Genomic DNA, 21,392 nt, shown 5'->3' on the forward strand with positions numbered 1-21,392 from the left:
GGAAAGCACTGCCATTTCAGTTGGTTCACTTTGACATGAGCGTACAGTGGTCTAAATGTGGCAAACTGTTTCAACAATAGTGATGTAAAACACTATCTTAGGGGGACTCAACTAGTCACAAAAGTCATGAGGTTTCAAAATCCACAAGCAGCTACTTTAAACTTATGGAAAACATGTACTGGACTCCACACAGTGAATCATAGACTCCACAGGGAATCTATTCATGCTTTTGACACACTCAGCCGGTACCAGCTTTTCAAATGTGAGGATTTGATGCTTTTCTGTTTTAGACTGTTGGCTAGACAAAACATTTGGAAACATCACCTTGGACTCTGGAAAATATAGTCTACTTTTTTCACTATTTTCTAACATTTAATTGACAAAATGATGAATTGAGAAATAACTGACAGATTAATAGGTCAGGGAAACAACCATTCATCGCTCAGCCCTCTGCCAATCCCGGGGGTCTTTCTCACAGATAAAGTTGAGCTTAATCAGACTCTCATTGAGGTAGCTGTTTTCACTTAACACAAGCAGTTCATCTATGACTCATATTTCCACTTTGTTTTTAGCTTTTTCTTTTGTCACTTTTGAGTTTTTTTTCCCCTTGACAGCCAGTGCCATGAGAATTCCACTCAGTATCCACAAATTGTCATACACTAACCAATTAAAATTTGAGCGATTCCAAAGCTGCCAAATCTCCTCATATTGTACAGTAGTCCACTCTGTATCCAACCTTAATTTGCTCTGCAGCACTATCATCCTATGCCAAAGAGGGCTGAAATATTTAAGCTGCCTTTCAAGCACTCTATGTAGAACCTTTAAATCTCCTCTCTCTGACAGATCTAAGCAAAGTGCCCCCCCTCCCTCGCACCATTAAAGGCAATCTAAAGATGCTCTGCCAATTGATCAGAAAGGACGAGCTCAGTGTGGAGGTAAATGGCTGTCACAAGGCCTGATGGACCTTTTCTCTCCCAGTGGTCCAGATGGAGGCACTCGACCTCCATTCGCTCACTTTGATTCAAAGCATGTTTGTGCCTCTGGATGGGAAGGAAATAGAGGAGAAGAGAACTGATCCGATCTGTCTGTGCAAGATAAATGACAGCGTGACAGAGAAACAAAAACCTTCCAATCTGAGAAGGGCAAGAAACATTTTCATCCACTGGACAAAACCACTAGCTTCTTTTTTTCCCCAGGTTATAATGCCATTTTTTATCTTAACTTCTCATTATCAGACTACATGTTACATTTTGAATGTCTGACTTGTGAATTTTTAAATCACTGCACTTAACATCTTAAAGCTCAACAATAAGCTTCATTGCAAACTTGATCTTACTTTACTAAGATAACTGAAGCATATTACTAAAAGTCAAAAAGTATGTTAAGAATTTATTGTAACTAACATGAAGTGGGGAAACTAGATGGCTGCATTTGATTTTCTTTTACATCAGTATACTCAACTGCATTGACAAACGGCAAATTAATGTCGTGAGACTAATCTTTGACAAGCCATTGCTTTTATGAGCTAAGGGAAAGTAGCAATTATGAACATTTAAGACAAAAAAAAGCTGTGGGATATCTGAGGTAAATTTACCATGACTATAAACAGAGGAAGCTAAAAACCGGTGAACAGAGTGCCAGAGTAAGCAGGTTAATGTGAGAGTTCAAACAGCATCCTCGCTTAATTAGATCCTGGGAGCCCAGAGAAAATGTCCCATTTAAATTGAGCGATTTGGGAATAAATGACACAGAAATCTTTAACAGTTGGACGTCGCAGCAAAGAAACCAAACAACTTCTGTCTGGAAAGCAAACAACTCCCTAAGCCCCTGCATGATAGGCCTATCGACTACAATGTGACTCACCGAGCTCGATTATGCTGCCCAAATATAATAAAAACCAAAATGAATAGCATGTGAAAAATGTGCTTTTCACCAGCGGTGATCCGGCGTCAGCGTGGATTAAATCCATTCTGAAAACTTCATCCATAAACAGCTGCAGTAGGCGTATGTCAGTCAAGATAATAGCTACCGCTGGTGTCTATTGTGCTGATAAGCAAGTGTAAAATGTGTACAGGAAATTACTGGTGATCATTTATCACCATCAAATGCTTAGACACACAAAAAAAACAACCCTACCACACTGGATAGACGGAGCACCGCTCTTCTTATGCGGTCTAAACAGCTGGTATACGCCCGACAATTACGGACTAAACAGGGCAAGAAAATCTCTTAGCTTGCTGTTATAACTTATATCACACAATATAGAAATGAGAGATTAAACGTGGCAAAACGCCGCATAACTCGTGCGATAACTGCCGTTCAGTGATACAGTATAGCCTGCAGCAACACAACTACAGATAGTCGGTGTGTGTAGACAGAAAAAAAAACATAAAAAACAACATAACATCTCCGCTGTCAACATATGCCGCCAGAGGAGGATAAAACTTGAAACACGTACCTGTGTACTGCAAGAGAAACATTGTCCACAGAAGGCGAGGTGCGATTCCTGTCGGTCCTCCTGCTGTAGGACGAAGTGTACGAAGTAAATCCTTGAATGGAGACTGTGCCTCAGTCAGTCCGCTCCGCTCGGCAGACTGGACTGCAATGAGAGCAGCCAGTCGAAGCGGGACCTTTTAGCTACGCCAGGCGAGCCCGCCCTCTCGACGTGCTCGGTTCGCGACTGAAGCAGAATACCAGTTCGCTTCAGTCACACGCGGCGAGCAGGCGAACGGTTTTGACTGAAAGGGTGTCTGTCGGTGAGTGCTGAAAAAAAAAAAACCCAAAACCTGCTCCTCTTTTGCAGTCTGCTGTAAAAAGCGAGCTCAGGCAGCTGTCATGAGAGGATGCCGTTTTCGTGGAGAGGTGCAGCCAAGGCGCCCCTACGGTAAAAAAAAACATCGAACACGCTGCTCTCAAGGCGACATAAACTAGAATTTGGTAAATGTATTTTTCTTTGCATCTTCCGATCTGCATAAATGCTGAAAAACGAGCTAAATCTCCAAAACTTTTGACAGCTGCTGTGCTTTTCAGTAGGTGTCATTCTATAGCTTGCCAGTTGGAGGAGGAGAAGCATGGAGATCATCAGTTCAGCACCAATGCTTAGCATGCAGACTGCGATGAAAGGCATTTCTGTCATCCCCGAGGATCGATACACTCTAAAATAAATATCGTAAATGAGTACTTGTCCAGGTTGTTGTTTGTAATTAAGGCATTTATAAAATGCGTGTGAGACTCTACTCTTTTAGTTGCAGCTGTAGTCTCTGTAAGAGCTACTCTGAGCTCAAGTGAATAGGTATAGTAAGACCTTGTGACGTCTAATGACCAGTATTTGTTTGCCCACTTGACACAAAATAGTACTCGCATTCAGCCAGCTTTCCACATTGGCTCACAATGTTTCCCATCTAATGGCAGATGTGTCTGACAAATATACACCAAAGAAGTAATATTTCTGCAATCCTGTGCTCAGGATGTCAACAATGTATGTTAAAAATTACTTCTGAGAGCTTGAACACTGTGTTGGTCTGATCAAAACACAGCTAAAAGATTAATTACACAAGGAAAACAGCAGAGCAAACACTATTATGCCTCCATAATTAGACACAAGCTGTGTACAGAGACGTGAAAAATTGTAAGTGAGAATGCTATGAGATGCATCACTGCAATGGTCAGCTGAGTGCTCCATCCCTGATCTCATAAACTCCCTTCAGTCTGCTTCAGACTGGCTTCTGGAGGACACACCTGTTCAATGTTAATATTAGTCTAACTTCTAATGGTAAGAGCATGTCGAAAAGTTTTAATTAAATTCACGTTGATATAAGCGGTGTGCTCACTTTAGAAACATTTCACTTGACACCTTGCAAAATTCTGAGTATTTGTTTCTTGTATTAAGAGCATGCAGGCCAGCATACATAGAATATACAGAATGTGATCTCAAAGCCAAGGCATGTATACAGTACACACACAGACACACATTCACACATGCATGCATACAGACTAAAATTGAGGTTGCGTAGTTCAGGTCAAAAGGCCCTGGACACGTTTAGAAAATATCTGCTGGATCAAATTATTTTCTCCTCTGACCCACCAATAAGTCTGTTTCCACTGCCATCACAAAATAATTTCAAAGGTAAATAAAAGTATTTACCAGAGGCCAGAGTGCCATTCCCCGTTTTCAAAACCTCAAAATTGCTCAATTTCCAGTCCACTGTGATGTCAGAAGAATGCTATTCTAAAAACAAGGTGCTGGTCTGATTCCAAGTAGCGTTATGACAGTACCTTACTACACTGTGTTTTCCATCTATTGTCAGAAAATGTTTTCTCTAGTGACTCTATAGACAGTTTTGGCTGATTTAGAGAAATAAAACAGTTTTTTGTCTTTGGCAACAGCATTGTTTGCTCAATATGCACAGTTATTTCCTGTTGATATCAACTGTATATGTACAATCAGCCATTGTTGAAGGCTAATTAGGATATATATAATAAGATTCATCTCAAATATGAAAAGTAGACTTAAAAGATCACCAGACAGCTTCCCTCTGCAGGTACAAATTAACAAAAATATGGATAGACTGACTGTCTGTCCCAAGGACTAATCAAGGCGAAATTGAACTGTTTCAGGCAACTAACCCATAGTGCAAAATCTATTATTCAGGCTAATTTACAGTGAGAACACTTGGAAAGATTTCACAATGACAATGACATGACACAATAATATGGGCATCTGTCTTCCTCTAATATTTGGATGACAGCCTACCCTTTGAAAAATATTGGATGGACATGGTTATATTCACTGCTTCACATGATCTGTGAAATAGATAAGTTAGAAAAATAACAAAGCGCACACGTCAAATTTAAAAAGGTGCAGTGTGTAGGATTTAGTGACATCTAGTGGCGAGGTTGCCACCTATGGTGGCCGTGAAACTCACAAAAAAACACGGCAGGCTCTCTCCAGAGCCAGAGTTTGGTTTGTGTGTTCATGCCTGCTGTAGAAACATGGCGGTGCAACATGGCGGGCTCCGTGGAAGAGGACCAGCTCCCTATGTAGACATAAAGGGCTCATTCTAAGGTAACAAAAACAAAACAATTCTTATTTTCAGGTGATTATACACTAATTAAAACATACTTATGAATATTATATTCCATTTCTACCAAGTCTGTTCCGCTAGATGTCACTAAATTCTACACACTGCACCTTTAAGAGACACTTAGCATTAGCAGACGCAAACATAGTATTATCAGTCAGGAGTTATTTATCATCTGCATTTAGGAACATAAAAAAAAGCCACCGATTGATGGCAGCCGTTTCCACTGTCCACGTTTTCACCAGAAAAGACTTGTCATAAATAAACTGAATGTTTTCCGGGCAGAATTCAATTACCCCTGTCAGCCAGTAGTAATGAGTAACAGCCAATGCATGCTCTCATTCAATTTCAGTGTCCCTAGGGAATGATGTTTGTCTGATGTCTTGATTTTTTTTTAACAATGATGTTCTTTCTGTGGCCTGCTTAGTGTAGCAAAACATTCAAATCAAACACTAATTTGACTCTGTGCCTCAGCAGATGAAAGCGGCCTTCGTTTGCTTTTATGGTTTGTATGAGAACGTGTGTGTTGGCAACATTACAGCCCTCTTTAGTCAAATAAACTGTCTGACTTGAAAGTGGGGTGAAATAAGTAATTCTGGCTTAAAGATTTCATCATTTCTTACAAAAAAAAATATGAAGAAAAATTGCATATGAGAAGACTACACTGAGGCCATATGTTCTATAAATCATGAGTCCATATCGTCCGACTCATCTCAGCTTCACATATAGAAATAGAAATATATAGAACAGCTGACCCAGTTAGATCTAATCTGGTGCTCAATACATTTGTTTAGTTAACAGGGAAATCTCTCATACAATGAATAATTCAAATTCAATTACTGCATAATAAATGGAAGCTGAGCCTCATCGACAACTATCACAGTAAAATTTTAACAAGAGCTTTGAGAGGCATAGACTTTTTCTTAACTAGCATTCATTTTATTCAGTATTTCCCATTTCACTAAACGACATTCATGACTATTTGTCCCATGAGATGTTGGCAGTGTTTGCCTTTATCAAGTAATTTGCCAAACCACACAGTCTTGTTTTGACTTGGTAAGAGTGCACCATGCTGTATCAATATGCCCTTTCCAGTCAAACAACAAGGTTCAGGTAGCTGCTTCACGAGGCCTTCAGAGAGGGAAAGAGGATGATATTTAAAAAGGTTCTGCTCAGCGGAAAGCCTATCAGTTTAAAGTGACTGCAGTGGTATTTGGTGTCGTCCATTTTGAGATCAATGAATGGTGTGTTTGTAGCACAGGCACGAGTGAAAAATGTCATTAACTTCACTGCCCTCTATGGAGGAAGACAGCCAGTACTGAAATCTGTCCCGAGGATGGGCGACATCTCTGTCTTTTGAGGTCTTGCTAGTTATCTTTGACCTCCATCTTCCTTAATCCTTTTCCTTTCTAATTACCGATCCTTTCCTCTCCTCCTCCCTCCTTACCTCACATCCCTGTCCCCTGACTGATGGTTAGCAGATGATCATCTGGACAGGAAAGGTTGAGGTGACTCTTAAGTCACACCTCATTAACAGAGCTTCACAGTGTCCCAGTTCACGTACTGGTGTATTCCTTGGGTGAATTTAATGAGTTGTGGAGGAGTGACAAAGCACCATAAAAAGGTAACTGCAGCTGTAGTGTTTTGAGTTACAGAACCATGTTTGCCATAGTTTTTGTGATGTGAGAGGAGGGAGTTACTGTAGGTGCCTTTGTGACAACAGCATCTGTTGTGGAAACTGGATTAGACTAAATCCAAAAGGAGGCCAGGCCTACCTCGAGAGAATTTTTCCCTAGCATGAATATTGATGGAAATGGGTCTCAAACAGAGTGCAAAACAACTGTTAACCCCTTTGCAGTGTTGAAATGTTGCCAACAGCACTTGCTACCTCACCATCATTCACAGCCAGAGGATCACTTGACTCAAAAACCACTTGTGCACTGCCACCAATATAGCCACAGGAAGAGGTGATGACAAATCCTTTTTGTTACAACATTTTGCAACATTACAACGCTGCATTAAAATGCTACAAGTCCTCTGATACAAGCAAAGGCAATTTAATGAGAGCAAGTGGGCACTGTGGTGCATTTTGGCTGTGTTGTACAGTAAACTGGTTGTGATTCCTGGCACCAAACATACCATCAGCCTTACACAGGCATCAAACGTGGTCCCTGGTCAACATTAACATAATGTTGCCTGCCAGACCTCTATCTCTGACTAAGAGGTTAAAAAAACACATGATAAAGAATGTGGGATAAAGAGACTTTGGAGAGCTGAAGGTAGAAATTTGATACCCTCTGGGTTTGAAGAATCTTTTTTGAGTGTTTCATGAGAACATACCACTTATTTATCTGCATATCTATCCATTTATCTAAATTATGTGCTGACCTGCAGATACAAAAACAATTATAAATCTTAAGTTCAAGGGGGCTTGCTTAATGTTTTTCTCAAGTTTCCTTTTCTAAGTGATCCCAAGTATTAGTCATAGTATTGGTCATCTCTCTCCTGATGACTGTCATAGTGAAATATGTAGTCAAAATGAATACCAAACAGTTACTGTAATGTGGGTCAAAGAAAGATGCCAAAACAGTCACTGTGGAATTTTCTTTTGTCTTTAAGAATGCAGAGACTTTTTTGTCCTCATCAAACTATTGACACAGGAATGCATGTTTCACAACATTGTAACACAATAATCACGCACAAATCCCCAAATAATGGAGACCGCATACTGTATACCTTGCTGCCAACCACAGTTGCATCATGTTGTTTAAGCCTAATGTTTTTATGAGTAAAATCTCTGATTCTCTTCTTCTCTTCAGCCAAGCAGCATTTCAAATCATATTTTATTAAATCACTTTTTGAATGTGCTGCCACTGTAAATCTCTTAATATGACAGAAGCTGGTAACAAACACTGATGGACTGTCATCAACTATTTGATGCTACACACTGCAAAATGTTTTATTCCTAACATCGGAGGAATCTTTGCAACAAACGTCAGTAACATCCGACCCTTTAGAGATATTGTTGTAATTGTTGCCTGTGGTATGTAATATGCATCTTCCACGACATTTATTTTCATTTTGGCAGCATCAATGAAAAGAAACGTATTAACTCTAAATGTTAAGCTTATAGGACAGTTAATCAGCGGTTATGATTGGTGACCACTCGATTTAAAGAAAACTGCAACACAGCTAACAAAACAACAGATTTTTTTCAGTCATAATTGATTTCATTCATATTTTATGATTTACTAGAAATTTCACCATATGAAACCTTGGACCTAGTCTCACGTATCTTTGTGCAACGTTGGCTGAATGCAGGATTACACCCCCTCCTATTGCAGACGGTTGTGCAGTGGGGGTTGGTGTGCACAGAATTTGATTAGTTCAGCCAATCCTGTGCGTACTGTGGATACTAAAGCAAATGATCTATCAACAAAGGTGTCCTTTCTTTTTGTTCCTGCAAACCAGACAAAATTAGCTTCTAGTTAATAGACTGGTCTTAGGTCAGTGTTTAATTAATAAAGAAAGAGACGGAAAAACTTGACATCTTCATTGTCTCACAATCTGACCTGAGACACCTTTAAACTGCCCGGCGCTCCTGAATATAGGGAGAAGAAATTGCTAGATAATTAAACCCTCTAAAAGGCAAATATACTAGATACTGTAGAAAAGTCTGCAGTATTTCCACGGTGAAGAACGAGAGAGGATACAACAGAGAGAGCAGACCAGACGAACAGGAGGGAGGGAGAAAGGCCAAGTATCAGACAGAGCATTCATTATCACCTGACTGACCTGCATATTGCGCTGTGTGAGAGTAATGGGAAAGGACACACTCATCGGCCAAAGCCCAGCAAGAAAGGTGCTTTTCATTCCCCCTCTCTTTCCTCTCTCTTAAGCAATCTGTCAGTTTCTTACTCTGTTCAGTTTCTACTCTCGGACAATGTACTGTAGGATCCCATTGTTTTTGAAAATACAATAACAGTTCACAGATACACAGTGACGACATACCTAATGAAATGCATATTGAATAGCCTCTGTATTGCAGTTTCTCTGAACACAGTTATGTAACACCTAATTGTCTATTTATTGAGGACTATTATACAGTGTTACTTAAATGCAGAGGCAGCAACAAAAGCAAAATTCTAAAGCAGAGTGGCAGGATATCTGGAAATATAATAAAGACATAGTACTGTGGATGTTATTCAAACCAAGCATATAACCTGTCAGAGATGGAAAGTACCTTACACAGTCCTGCAGTATAGCAGAAGGGAGCTGAATACACTCAAAGAATGAATGCATGGTCATGTGAGTGGCTTAGTTCGTATAAGGATACGGCTCAGGCCGCATATTTCTATCGGGTCCCGATGGGTCCCGTTGGGTCGCGTCGGGCTCGGGCCAGGTATCCACCCTCTAGTTCCTATATTCATAATCTGCATCCAGCTGGTAGAGCTGAACGACTCAAAAATAAACTCGCTATTGCTGAGCTTAAAATACGTCTGCAATGGGACAAACTGGTTTATGTAAACTAAATCTCAAAGTTGAACATGTCTCCCACTGAACAAGTTAAAACAGTAGGACTTACAGTGTCCAGCTAGGTGCCTTTTCTCCAAGACATCCAGTAGTAGTGATTGAGCCGATCTCTGTCCAGAATATGCACTTAGAAAAATTTTGAACTTCTGTAAATGTAATGGCTAGAACGAGCCACAGGACTTCTGTCATTGGGCACGATGTTGATCATGAATAATGTTATATTTTATCTAATCTTATGCAAATTTAAAACTACATGAAGGCTAACCGCAGCGTGGCAGTTTATGTTGCTTACAGTCCACCAACATATTTTCTGTGCTGCTAAAACCCACTAGCTTTGTGCTAACTACTGCAACGTACAAGAACAACAACGAAGGAAGTGGTTCTTCTACTACTTCTGCTTCAAAACTCTGTCACCTTATTCAAAGAAACAAAGTGATGGCGGAAGCTGTACAACGCATCCATTAACATCAATACTGCATTAAGAACACTGGATCCCGGAAAACATTTTAGATCAGTGCATCTTGGAATATAAACATTACCTGCCCAGAAATGAATTTCATATTAACCTGTGAAGTGAATTTAATTGCATTATAGTCAAAAATAAATTGTTGGGTCCCTAATAACCAATACAAAACAGTTAACAGAAGGCTATACCCAAAATAATAAACATAAACAATCTTGTGAATATCAATTGACCTCTCACACATGTAGTAAAATATGTGGCATGATGGCTGGGAGGAAATTACTCATGTTTGTTCCTATACAGTGTAGACAAGTGCACCATATTTGTTTTTTACACACGTCTAAACAGTGCCGCGAAACTGTAGGAGCATAGGAAGTCTGAGGCAAATTATTTGATTAATTTTTACTCTGTGCATGTTTACACTCCTGCTTACTTTTTGATATTAAGTCGATACAGTGAAGTACATTATGTACTGAAATTAATGTATACACTAAAGGCAATTTATTATTTTGGCTGGTAAAAAATATGCTTGTATGGTGGAATTTTTTCATCTACCAGTCCCCTTGACAGGTGAGTCAAAAAGTTAATTTCGGACACTGTGTAGAGTATATATAATAACTGACGAATGTTCAAGCGGCAGTGGCACGCAAGCATTGCCACTGATCTCTTTATAACCTTGTAAGCAATTATACACACATCAACAATGTAATCTCTGTTTCTATTTAACAGGTGTTTGCCTTCATGCGAAAGAACAACTTATCCGGATCTGATAACTCAACAACTAATCCCTGACATTAACGCTGCTAAGGCTTATTTCCACAGGGAGCTAAACATGCACATACACAACCCTACTGTACTACATCTATTTCAACAAAAGCATCCTTCAAATTTTATTTTTTATTTTGTGATTTGTGTGACAGAGCGTATGTGTGTGTGTCACCGCTTTCCATGTCTGAGTCGTGTTTGAATCATTGGTATAAGCTTGAATAAGATGTTTGAATCAGAAGCCTTGACTCTATTAACTGAGAGGATGCAGCAGAATTTGATGTCTGCACAAAAAGAAATGAAAGTGAACATGGACAAAATAAAGATGAGTTAAGGAGAATCATTCAAATCCAGGAAAGAGTATTGAGGATTCAGAGGATAAAGCAAGTAAGAAGAAGCTGTTGAGAGATATATAGAAAAAAGCCCTTTAGTGTGACACTGACTGTTATTGGGGTATGATGCAAAGATCTGACCAGCAAATCTTTTTTATGATTTGACATCTCAGTAATGCAGCTTTCGTTAGAATGGCTGCTTCTGCTGCACTGGAGCAAAAGTCATTGGAAACACTTACATATACAGTGCACACTTTCACAAACAGACGCACGCCCAGGCTTCTTACCTGTGACTCGGCTTGATCTGTAGTCTTTGTACATTCTAGGAAGGCAGCGTCGGCGTCGTGTGTGATCCCAGCTTCTCTGGTCTTATAACAAATCTGTTTTGGAAAACAAAACCAAGGATAACAAAGATGTGATCAGTTTCAGTTTGTTCTATTCATAAAAATGCCACAGAATAGTTTCTTACACCACAACTCTGCAACCTGACTTATTCATTCTGTAGTCTTATTCAAGGACACTGACTGAGGGGAGTGTTTAAGAAGAGCAAAAGTAAAAAGAGCTTTGTCTTGAATAGACAGAGAAGACAAACAGAGGAGAATGTAATTCATCCGCTTCTCCAAGAGGTACGACCTCCCTGCTTTGTGGAGCAGAAGCTCATCCGAGTCAAAGAGGGCTCTGAGGCGCGGGAGGCTCCCATTGACTGCACTATTAGCCCTCAAACTGGGGGATCAGCATAGAGGAAATACAAAACGCTGCCAGAAGGATGCACAGAGAATTCTGTAATGCATTTCATTCCACAGAGAGGGGCCCTGAGGGTGCCGTGATGACCAGAGTAATTGGCTTTCTCCAGCTATGATAATCTGCATCAGTCATGCCATGCCAACACACTCTCAGGCCACTGAGAAGGTCACAGTGATGCCCAAACCTCGCTCCACTCTGCTGACAGCAGCCCTGAATTCCTACTGAAAGAATAGACACACATTTATTCTGAAGTCTTCTGGACTTTGGGATTTGATTTGTGAGACTTTTTAAGTGAGCTTCTTTAATATCAGTACTTTTGACATTTTGACTTGGAATTCACTGTACTGATTGTGGTCCATACTGATAAATGCTAAAGGTCAAAGATTAATGACAGGCAACAATTACTAGTCAAACTGATTCGTCAATGAAAAGAAAATTAATCAACAATAATATTTATATTTGTTTACGCCATTTATCGGGGAAATATGCTAGAGATTCTTTGGTTTCAGCTTCTTCAGTGAGAGGATTTGCTGTTTTTCCCTGTTTTACATAATTGCAAATTTAATATATCTGAGTTTTTAGTCATAAAAATGTATGTCACTTTGGATAAAAGGGTCTGCTAAATGAAAAAAACGTAATGTAAAAATGTAAAAACAGCTATTTGAAGACGTCACCTTGGGCTCTGGAAAATGGCAATGGGAACTCCTTTTTACCATTTTCTGTAATTTTATACTATATTAAACAATTTATCTACAATAGAACCTGACTGATACTGGATTTTTGGGGCCGATGAAAAAAATTCTGATATTGATATATTGGCCGATATTCTTCTTCTAATAATAATAATAATGATCATATATATATATATATATATATATATATATATATATATATATATATATATATATATATATATATATATATATATATATGCACATATTGGACAACATATATGCCGATACCAATATATTACCGATATATCTGTGACAGGCCAATGTTAGCCAATAAAGTCAACCGATATATCAGTCTGGCTCTAAAAAGATTAACTGATAAAGGTAATCATATAACTCATCAACCACTACACCTTGTGTCACAACTTCAACAGGATTTAATGGCGCATCAGTTATATTATTCTCAACCTTACATGTCGAGCAGTGATAACATTCTTATCACAGTGACTGACTAAACAATTTGGACCTCTGTGAGCATAAGACAAAAATTATAAAGTTTTTATAGTCTGGATGCCTCTGCAACATATTTGAAGTTCATCAAAACTTCAAAGACAACCACCTTCTCAGCCCCCTGAGCAAGAGCAACACTAAGTTCAGTCCGTCAGTACACACTGTAGATTATAACAGTATCCTTTTTTTTCCACTTGTATTTGTTTGTAGTATAATAAAAATAATTAATTAGTCCTTAGAAAACACTGCTGACCTCCTATGACGCAGTACAGAGAATCTGATAACATTAGATAAACCCTGGGAACACACAATATAGAGAGGGGACATAATAAGTGAATGTGCAATTGTTTCCTTTTTTGTACATGGTTTCAATATACAAAACAATGTAGTCTGTAATAAAAGACTGCTTGGGAAATGGGGAAAACAGAAATAAGATTACAACACTGGCTTGTGTTCAGATATAGGCTGCCTTTAAGCATGAATATTATCAAAAAGATGAGAGGATTATTTAAAAAGAAAAACATTACCACTACCATAACTAAAAACTTAATTCAACACATAATTGTCTGCAGCTCTTGTTTTTTTACATTATGGCTTCTTAGGGCAGTGTTGTTGAAATCCAACACAACTGAGGGTGCGCTGACCCATGATTTGCAATAAAATGTTACTAATCAAACAAATGGAGTGCAGGTAACAAACAAAACCACAAATCATAATTTTGTACAAAATCATACACCCTAAATCTGTCTTCTTAAAAAGTTTAGCAGGCAAGGAAAGACCCAGATGATCAGATGATGTTTGGTAGCCAAACAAATGCAAAAATAATCAGACCCATTGTTATTCTATTGTCTTTACACATTACAGTACAGTAGTGCTGTTAGCCTTGTTGTATAGTTGTTGTTGATTTGAAACTATTGGAGGTGTTACACTATGAGGCAGTGAAACTGCTGAAATCGTGAGCAGACCATTTGCAACAGTAATAGCAACCACAAAATCAAATCAAGGCCAATGAGAAAATGCACATACACCCACTGTGAGGACAGAAAAATAGGCCACTTATTCACCATCAAAATGGCATTAGCTTAAACTTCAGAAGAATAATGACAGTTATTTTAATTTGGGAAAATATCTTAAGGCACCCATTTTCCCCATCATAGTTGTTATTACCAACATTTTTCATTTCTACCCACTTAGCTCTAAAACACTTCTCTATAGTTAGGAAAAAGCAATAGTTGCTAACTTGGGGAAATGTGTCCACTAATGATTATGAACGAAGCAGAAGTCTGGGAGGGGAGACGTTTTCTCACTGGCCTTTGAAATTAGTCTCTGAATTTGTGATTCAGATCCAGCATGCAATATATGAGCTTCACAGTGAGGACAAAAGCTGAGGAGAGAATGTTCTACACAAAGTCTTATGCAGACACACTTGCTAAGACCACTAACAGTATTAAAAATGAAAAGACAGATTTTCTTTGTAGAGGAATTGTTTGTCAAAATGAGGAGGAAGGTGCAGGCATTCAGCTAGTGCAGCACAAACTGCAGAAAATGATTTAAATGATGATTGTTTGGTTTGTTTAATTTCTTAGTAGTCAAAAATATCTCAGGGGTATTGGCTGCACTATTGATGACTGTTCAGGTCAATAGAGCAAAAAGGAAACAACCATTGACTGTATATAAAGATAGACATTGTGTCTCAACTTTCTACTGCTGTGCAAAAGTGAAGCCAAAATATCTCCTTTCTGGGAGCTGCCATCTTGCATGTGTGACATCATTTGGAGCCAGAGTCTACACAGTAGAGTCAGGGGCGGGATGACGCCCTGCAAGACACGCCCCCTAAGCCATACGGCTGCCTGACAAAGGTTTGAGAGTGGCTGTTACAACTGTCAGTCATGATGTCACACCCCCTTTTTATATAGTCAAATAACTAATTAAAAACAAACTTATCAGAAAATGCGCACTTGGACATACATCAGCATGATAAGAACTACCTAAAATGATAGAAACCATCTTTGGGAAGAATTTATTTGACGTGTACTTTGATTTTTTTTTAGTTTGGCTCATGTTCTATCCGCTAACATGGAGGGGGCAGGACTTATGGCCTATAATGCAGCCAGCCACCAGGGGGCGATCGAAATGTTTTGGCTTGACTTTTGGTGAGTTGTCATGACGACCATATTTATATACAGTCAGTGGAAACAACATCAGTTTTACTGCTTCAAAATGCCATTAGATGTGAGGTTTCTTGTGCATCCCCTCCTACAGATATTTATCATTCAGACAATGTTCCATGTGTTTAGCCTTGTGTACATATGTATTTTCATATGCATTTGCACACACAGTTGAGTGCATTAGTCATCTTGATGAATGCATGAGGCCAGACACCTGTGTCTAGCCTGGATTAGAGAGTCCCCTCAGTGAAGCGAGGATTATCGGAGTCAATTGGCCCCTATAGTGATGGAGACGGGAGATACCCCATAATAGCCCCAATAGGTCCATTCATCTTTTGTCTCCACAGCAGGGAAACAGCAGCTAGGGAAGGCACAAACCAAATCGCCCTCTGCAACAATTCACAGCGTTGGATTAATCATACCAACTTCACAAGAACTGATCGGTACTTCACAAGCAGCTCTCTTGTACCTTTTCTTTCCTGTAGCTGTCCCTCAGCCTGCATGCTTATCTCTGTGATGAAGTACCTCATCTCACACTCAGGGCCAGCTAAAGAGGGCTTACAGGTTTTTACATTTGTCTGGAAATCATAAAAACATGTCCACCACATCAAGTAGGGTAAAAAGCCTGACTACTACAACTACACAAACTATGGGCTTCACATGTGTATCTACGGGTGTGTGTGTGTTTTTGGTTTTTTTTATATTTTAGCTGGTATTAGAAGTAAATTGTGATATTTTGCAGAAGATAATCCGTCTCTGCAATTCTGGCTTAAGTACATGCTTCATTTTGAAAAACGTCAATCATTTTTTACCAACAATGCATTACCCAAACCTTCAAGATGTCAAGTGACGAGGTAGACATTTAACTACATGTGTACCACTAAAAAATATAAAATTAAAATTCTTATTTTGTTCCTTATGAACATCAGTCTTATTCATTCGTGGCCTCTACCATCAATGCCAAACAACAGCGTAAGCTGGTGTGAGCATTGTAGGGTATCCACTATAGCTAGGTAGGGATAGATATCGAGAACAGGTACTAAATTGGCACCGGTTCCTGACCGGTCAGTACTGACATATTGTTAAGCTCCTGGACAAACAGTGCTGCTATAGGTATTTATGTAACATTAATTCATTCTAACATAGCTGATGCAGGTGGTGGTAATGCACCTTAATGCTGGTTGCCACCTGCCATAAAATGGACAAAAGGAGAAGACAGCACTGCACAGCCAGCGGCAGGCCAAGGAGACAGCCACCGACCAGGGTGAGTCTGAGACGGACGCAGGAGCAGGAAAGCTGCCCGGTGGAAGAGAGGTCTTGCCCGGGCTAGTCAGGCTCCGAGATAACGCTTTCTTCTGCCTTCTGCTTAGAAGTAGTGAATTTACAGCTCAAAGCAACTTAATATGATATAGTCTCCGATTTTTTTTGATATTGGCAAAAACACTGGATATAATCATGATATCACCCACTAAGTAGTTAGCACATATTAGCTCTGAGGGCTAACTAAACGTCTTTTAAAAGATGATCACATTACTTTTGTAGTTAAGACATTGTGCTCATAGCTTATGTTGCTGCTTCCAGCAAAGGGCTGATGCATAAAAGTAGAATACTGAAGGATTCATTTACTGTAATTTTATTGTATTTATGTGTATAATTTAACAAATGGGAAAAAGACACAAAAAAGGGGTGTTGATAAAATAAATAATCGTGTCTGCTTACTGGGATGTAGCCTATAGTGTAATTCTGTGGAAAAGTGGATTTAATGTGCTGTTTCTTGACATAACTGGGAACAGGACTGCTTGAGAATGCAGGTATGAAAATCCCAATTGCTTCATATATGAAGTAATAGTTTCCATTACTAAAACCAAACCACATCTTCTGCTTTAACCATATCCAAAACAGAAATGTAAAACTGTAAGACTATTATGATGCTTGTTGTATTGCAAACCTGGAGGCAGAGCTTTAAATTAGCATTTGTTTGTACTTTTTACACTTAAAGGAAATAAACTAATTTTAACAAAGAACACCAAAGACATTTGTACCAAACACCATCAAGGTACACACACTGTATCTATGAAAAATCAGAATTACATATTAGAAATGTATGTGTTGGTTCTACATTACAAACACAGTAGTGGAAATACTTACACCTTTACATTCCTACTACCAGATAAGCAAGCAAGAATTCCCAATTCGTAGTGAGTATTATGGTTTTACACATTTGGATGTCACATAGATGTCACATTTGGGTTGTGGGAAAGACAATGCTTCACTGGATATAGCTGTGTTGTCACGTTTGTAATAACATGGTTATTTCTGTCATCCTTCCCAAACTAACAATGTGTAAAACTGAGCAATCTCTAAAACCAATCTCATTTATATAATTAACTACATATAATAGAAATAATAAAGTATGCACTAAAAATATAGCCACAACTCTTCCCACGCCATTGAAAACATATAATCATGTGGTACAGTATTTGTTTGTTAATGAGCCCCTGCTGATATGTTGAAAAGAGGACAGTCTGTCAAGCTCTCCTACACACAGGGAAACAACATGTTGGAGAGATGGCAGCACCACTGTGCTGCAATATGTGAAGCCAACATGTAAACAGTAACAAATAAATTTTTAAAATGAATACAAAGAAACACTAAAGCAGTCATCTGTGCCTGCTGGGTGCATTTCTTGAAGATGTGCTCATAAATTTGTTTGTCATAAATGTTCAAATCATTTCATTCAGATAGTGAACTGATCCATAAACAGTTTATATAAACAATGTTATAAACAACTTAAAAAAATACTGACATTCACTGCATTCGGCAGTAGGTAATAAAAATGGTGCAACAGAAATATGTGTGCTATAAATCATCCATATAGCATTTCTACCAACTGACAAGTCACTTGTGCTGTGTTGATATTACGCCACGGATTTAACAATAAACATAACACATGTCACAAAAAATGTTACTTAGAAGATACAGGGACCTATTTTAACGATCTAAAGCGCACAGTCTGAAGCGCATGGCGCAATTGCATTTAGGGTGTGTCCAAATCCGCTTTCGCTATTTTAACGGCGGAAAAATGGTCGATGCGCCAGGCGCATGGTTCAAAAGGGTTGTCCTTAGTCTCCTAATTAATCATGGGTGTGTTTTCGGTGTAACATGCAATAGACCAATCACAGTGTCATCTCCCATTCCCTTTAAGAGTCAGGTGCGCTTGCACCTTGGCAGATTGCTATTATGTAGGCGCATTTGCCAAGTAGTAAGAAGGAGCGCTTCTCTGCAGAGGAAACGGATCTGCTTGTGCGCAAAGTGAAAGCGCACGATCCATAACGAGCACACTGGCCTCTGCTGCTCCTGGACCCTCCTCTGGTCAGCCACAGACCACCAGTTTAAGATCCTGTTCATTAATTTGTTGCAAATTTATCTTCGTTTGGTTTTTGAAAAGGTTTATTTTTTTTAATTACAGCTTTGGTTTCTTTAAAATCGTTTTGTTCAGTCATGGAGTAACAGGTCAAATCAGCAGGGTTTTAATTGCTGAAAGTATGGACACCTGATCACTGTACGCTCAAAAATGTAAAAGAATATTTGTTAAATATTGCTCAAAAATTAAATCATTAATTTTAATCATGTAAATAATTATTAACACAGTTATCAGGACTTGATCAGCTCTCCAAGGTGCTGATCCTGCTGCTGGCAGCAGTTAGAAGCTGTGCAGATATATTTCCTTCATTAGTTTAATAATTGTTTTCACCTCATTTATTTCCTCATGTGTTCCACATGTCATCATGTATTGATGCAGCAGAGAGGCGATCTGTGTCTGATCCGTTGTTTAAATACCTACATGTATTGCCACGATTTGGTCAAATAATTAAATAATTTAATCCATCATTACTGCGATCAGTTAATTCTGATAAATATTATGACTAAGCATTAAGATGTATTTTTTAAAATATGTTAATATACACAATAATAATCTTTCACATTGTAATCCTTTTATTTGTTACCTTTTGCATGTTTGTGTAACACCTATGTGTGTAACAAGCAGAGTGTATGTTGTGCACTCATCTGTGTAGGTGCACATTACTGTCTTTATAATGTGCCCTTAAAATAACAGTGAAACACTGCGCCATTGACTTTAGACCAGGTTTTTGTTGGTCAATAGCGCGATCACTCTCTGCTGCCTCAAGATAGCAATATGCCGACAATGTGCCAGACGGCACCTTACTTTTAGACCAACACACCCATGGGCACACTGATGGGCACAAGTGCCTTCGCTACTTTAGCAACATGGGCGCTGGACGGGAAAATGACAACTGCAGCGGTCTTAAAATAACAAAGACACTTGCGCTGCGCTTGGCGCCGCTTTGCGCCAGGCGTAAGATAGGGCCCATAATATTTTCGAAAGTGCAAGATCACCAGAGGGCAAAGAGAGGGCAAAGTAGACGCATCCACTGTTCTCCAACAAACAATGATCAAAGAGAAAGAACTGGTTACAAGTACGGTGCATCTTTCTTTAGACATGGCTGAGGCTGAACACTCTGATATTGAGCAGGAAAACAATTTTCCACAATGTTAACAGACATAGCCAGAGGACCAACACAATACCATTTTCTATCACCACAAGACAGGAAACAAACCCCTAAGTATGTACAAATGAAATTGCAACTAAAGTAAAGCACTTCTGAAGCAGTTGGAGAATAAAAGGCAAATCCAAAAGTATAAAGTATTTTTCATATAAGCATGTAAAAGTATCCTCATGTCTAGATAGTACTGTTGGCTGAGAGACCCACTGCAGGCAATGTAGAGTCAAGACAACTATTCTGCATGCAACAAAATACTGGCAATAAAGAAACTAATGAACCTAGCCAGGCTGCTTTTCATAATTTGTAAACACTATGTCAGTCTCTGAGGCACAAAACTCTGTTAACTGACAGCCGTGGTGCTGTTTATGGGAAACAAACTTACTGACTGAACTGTTTCACTAAAGGCAGTCTTGGGAGAGGCTTTCGCTCTGTAATTTACGAGTGGGCTGGGAGCCAGTATGTGTTGTTTAACAGCCAGAGCCACGTGCTGTCTTTGCATTCATGGCCAATGAGGAGGTTGGGGAAATCATTTTCTCCTTCTCGCTCACAGACACGGTGAGCTCAAGCTCGGGGTATCATTTGGTAGCACGAGAACCCCCACAGAATTTCACTCAAAAGAAGAAAAATAAACAGGATTTAATATCAGCTGAAGAGGCAGAGACAACACTTTAGGTGGCTAAATTGTTACTGTGTGGATTAGTTTTCCTCTGAGAACAAATCCAAAAAAAAAATCTCAAGTGTGTGTGTGCCCTTAGTTTATTATGTTAATTTGGAAAAGTATGACAAAGAGGGAACTTAATGAGAATATTAAAGAGTAAATGACTAACTATTAGACATGGCAATAAATTGGAACAACGCTGTGTTGTTTTAAAGGTCTTTATAATTAACTTCAGCCTCCATCCTGTAAAAGTCAAGGCTTTTAAATCTATAAAAATCCTTCAAAATATGGCCTTTAACAGGAGCAATATCCCTGAATGTTTGATTACATTGTACAATAGTCTTCATTAAAATACATGGTTGTGCTGGGCCTGTTCCTAGTTTATATGTACTGTCTCGTGGTATAGTTAGGGGGTGGGGGGTGGGGGGGTGCTGGAAAAGAGCAGAGGTGTTAAGTGAACCAACCCTTGGTAAATAAAGGTTTAAAAAAAGCAGTCTTGCATGTGAAGGGTAGATGGGGCTCAGCTCTCTCCGTCACAAGTACTTACATCAGGGAAGTGAGGCAGGAGGGCAGGCATGTAAGAGGGAAAGGATGAGACAGGGAGGCCAATACTGCTGCTACAGGCTGACACCTCTTTAACCGGGATGTCTCGCTAAAACTCATACCAAGTCGGGGGAACACTAAATTATAGCCCAATTGAAAAGAATAAAATTCCAAATAGATTACAGACAAGCCTTTTCTGGACACAATGGGAAATTGAGTTGTTAAAAGATTTGGGAACCGTGAAACCTTTGATCTACTCATTTGATAAACTCCAAACAACTTGGCTCTCTCCGTAGCGAGGATGACGCTGACTGAAACAGTAGGCAACCAAAACAGAT

At 39.1% G+C, this 21,392-nt stretch overlaps 1 protein-coding gene and 1 long non-coding RNA gene across 8 annotated transcripts in view; one reads left to right on the top strand and one right to left on the bottom strand.

Moving 5' to 3' along the window:
• Positions 1-21,392, bottom strand: part of enox2 (ecto-NOX disulfide-thiol exchanger 2) — a 188,332-nt gene that overhangs the window by 127,440 nt on the left and 39,500 nt on the right. For 6 of the 7 annotated variants that reach the window (XM_042418470.1, XM_042418465.1, XM_042418468.1 and 3 more), the window contains one exon: positions 11,462-11,554. In XM_042418470.1, the coding sequence (XP_042274404.1) occupies positions 11,462-11,495 (34 nt within the window). In that variant the 5' untranslated portion in view covers positions 11,496-11,554. Of the gene's footprint in view, positions 1-2,458; positions 2,619-11,461; positions 11,555-21,392 lie in introns of those variants that run through there. The other variant, XM_042418472.1, reaches the window with a different exon arrangement.
• On the top strand, positions 2,618-3,178 carry LOC121901613. The gene is made up of 2 exons (XR_006097334.1): positions 2,618-2,937; positions 3,031-3,178. It is a non-coding gene; the product is annotated as an uncharacterized LOC121901613 (long non-coding RNA).

Source organism: Thunnus maccoyii, chromosome 8 (genome assembly GCF_910596095.1).
Source record: "Thunnus maccoyii chromosome 8, fThuMac1.1, whole genome shotgun sequence".
Taxonomy (NCBI): domain Eukaryota; kingdom Metazoa; phylum Chordata; class Actinopteri; order Scombriformes; family Scombridae; genus Thunnus; species Thunnus maccoyii.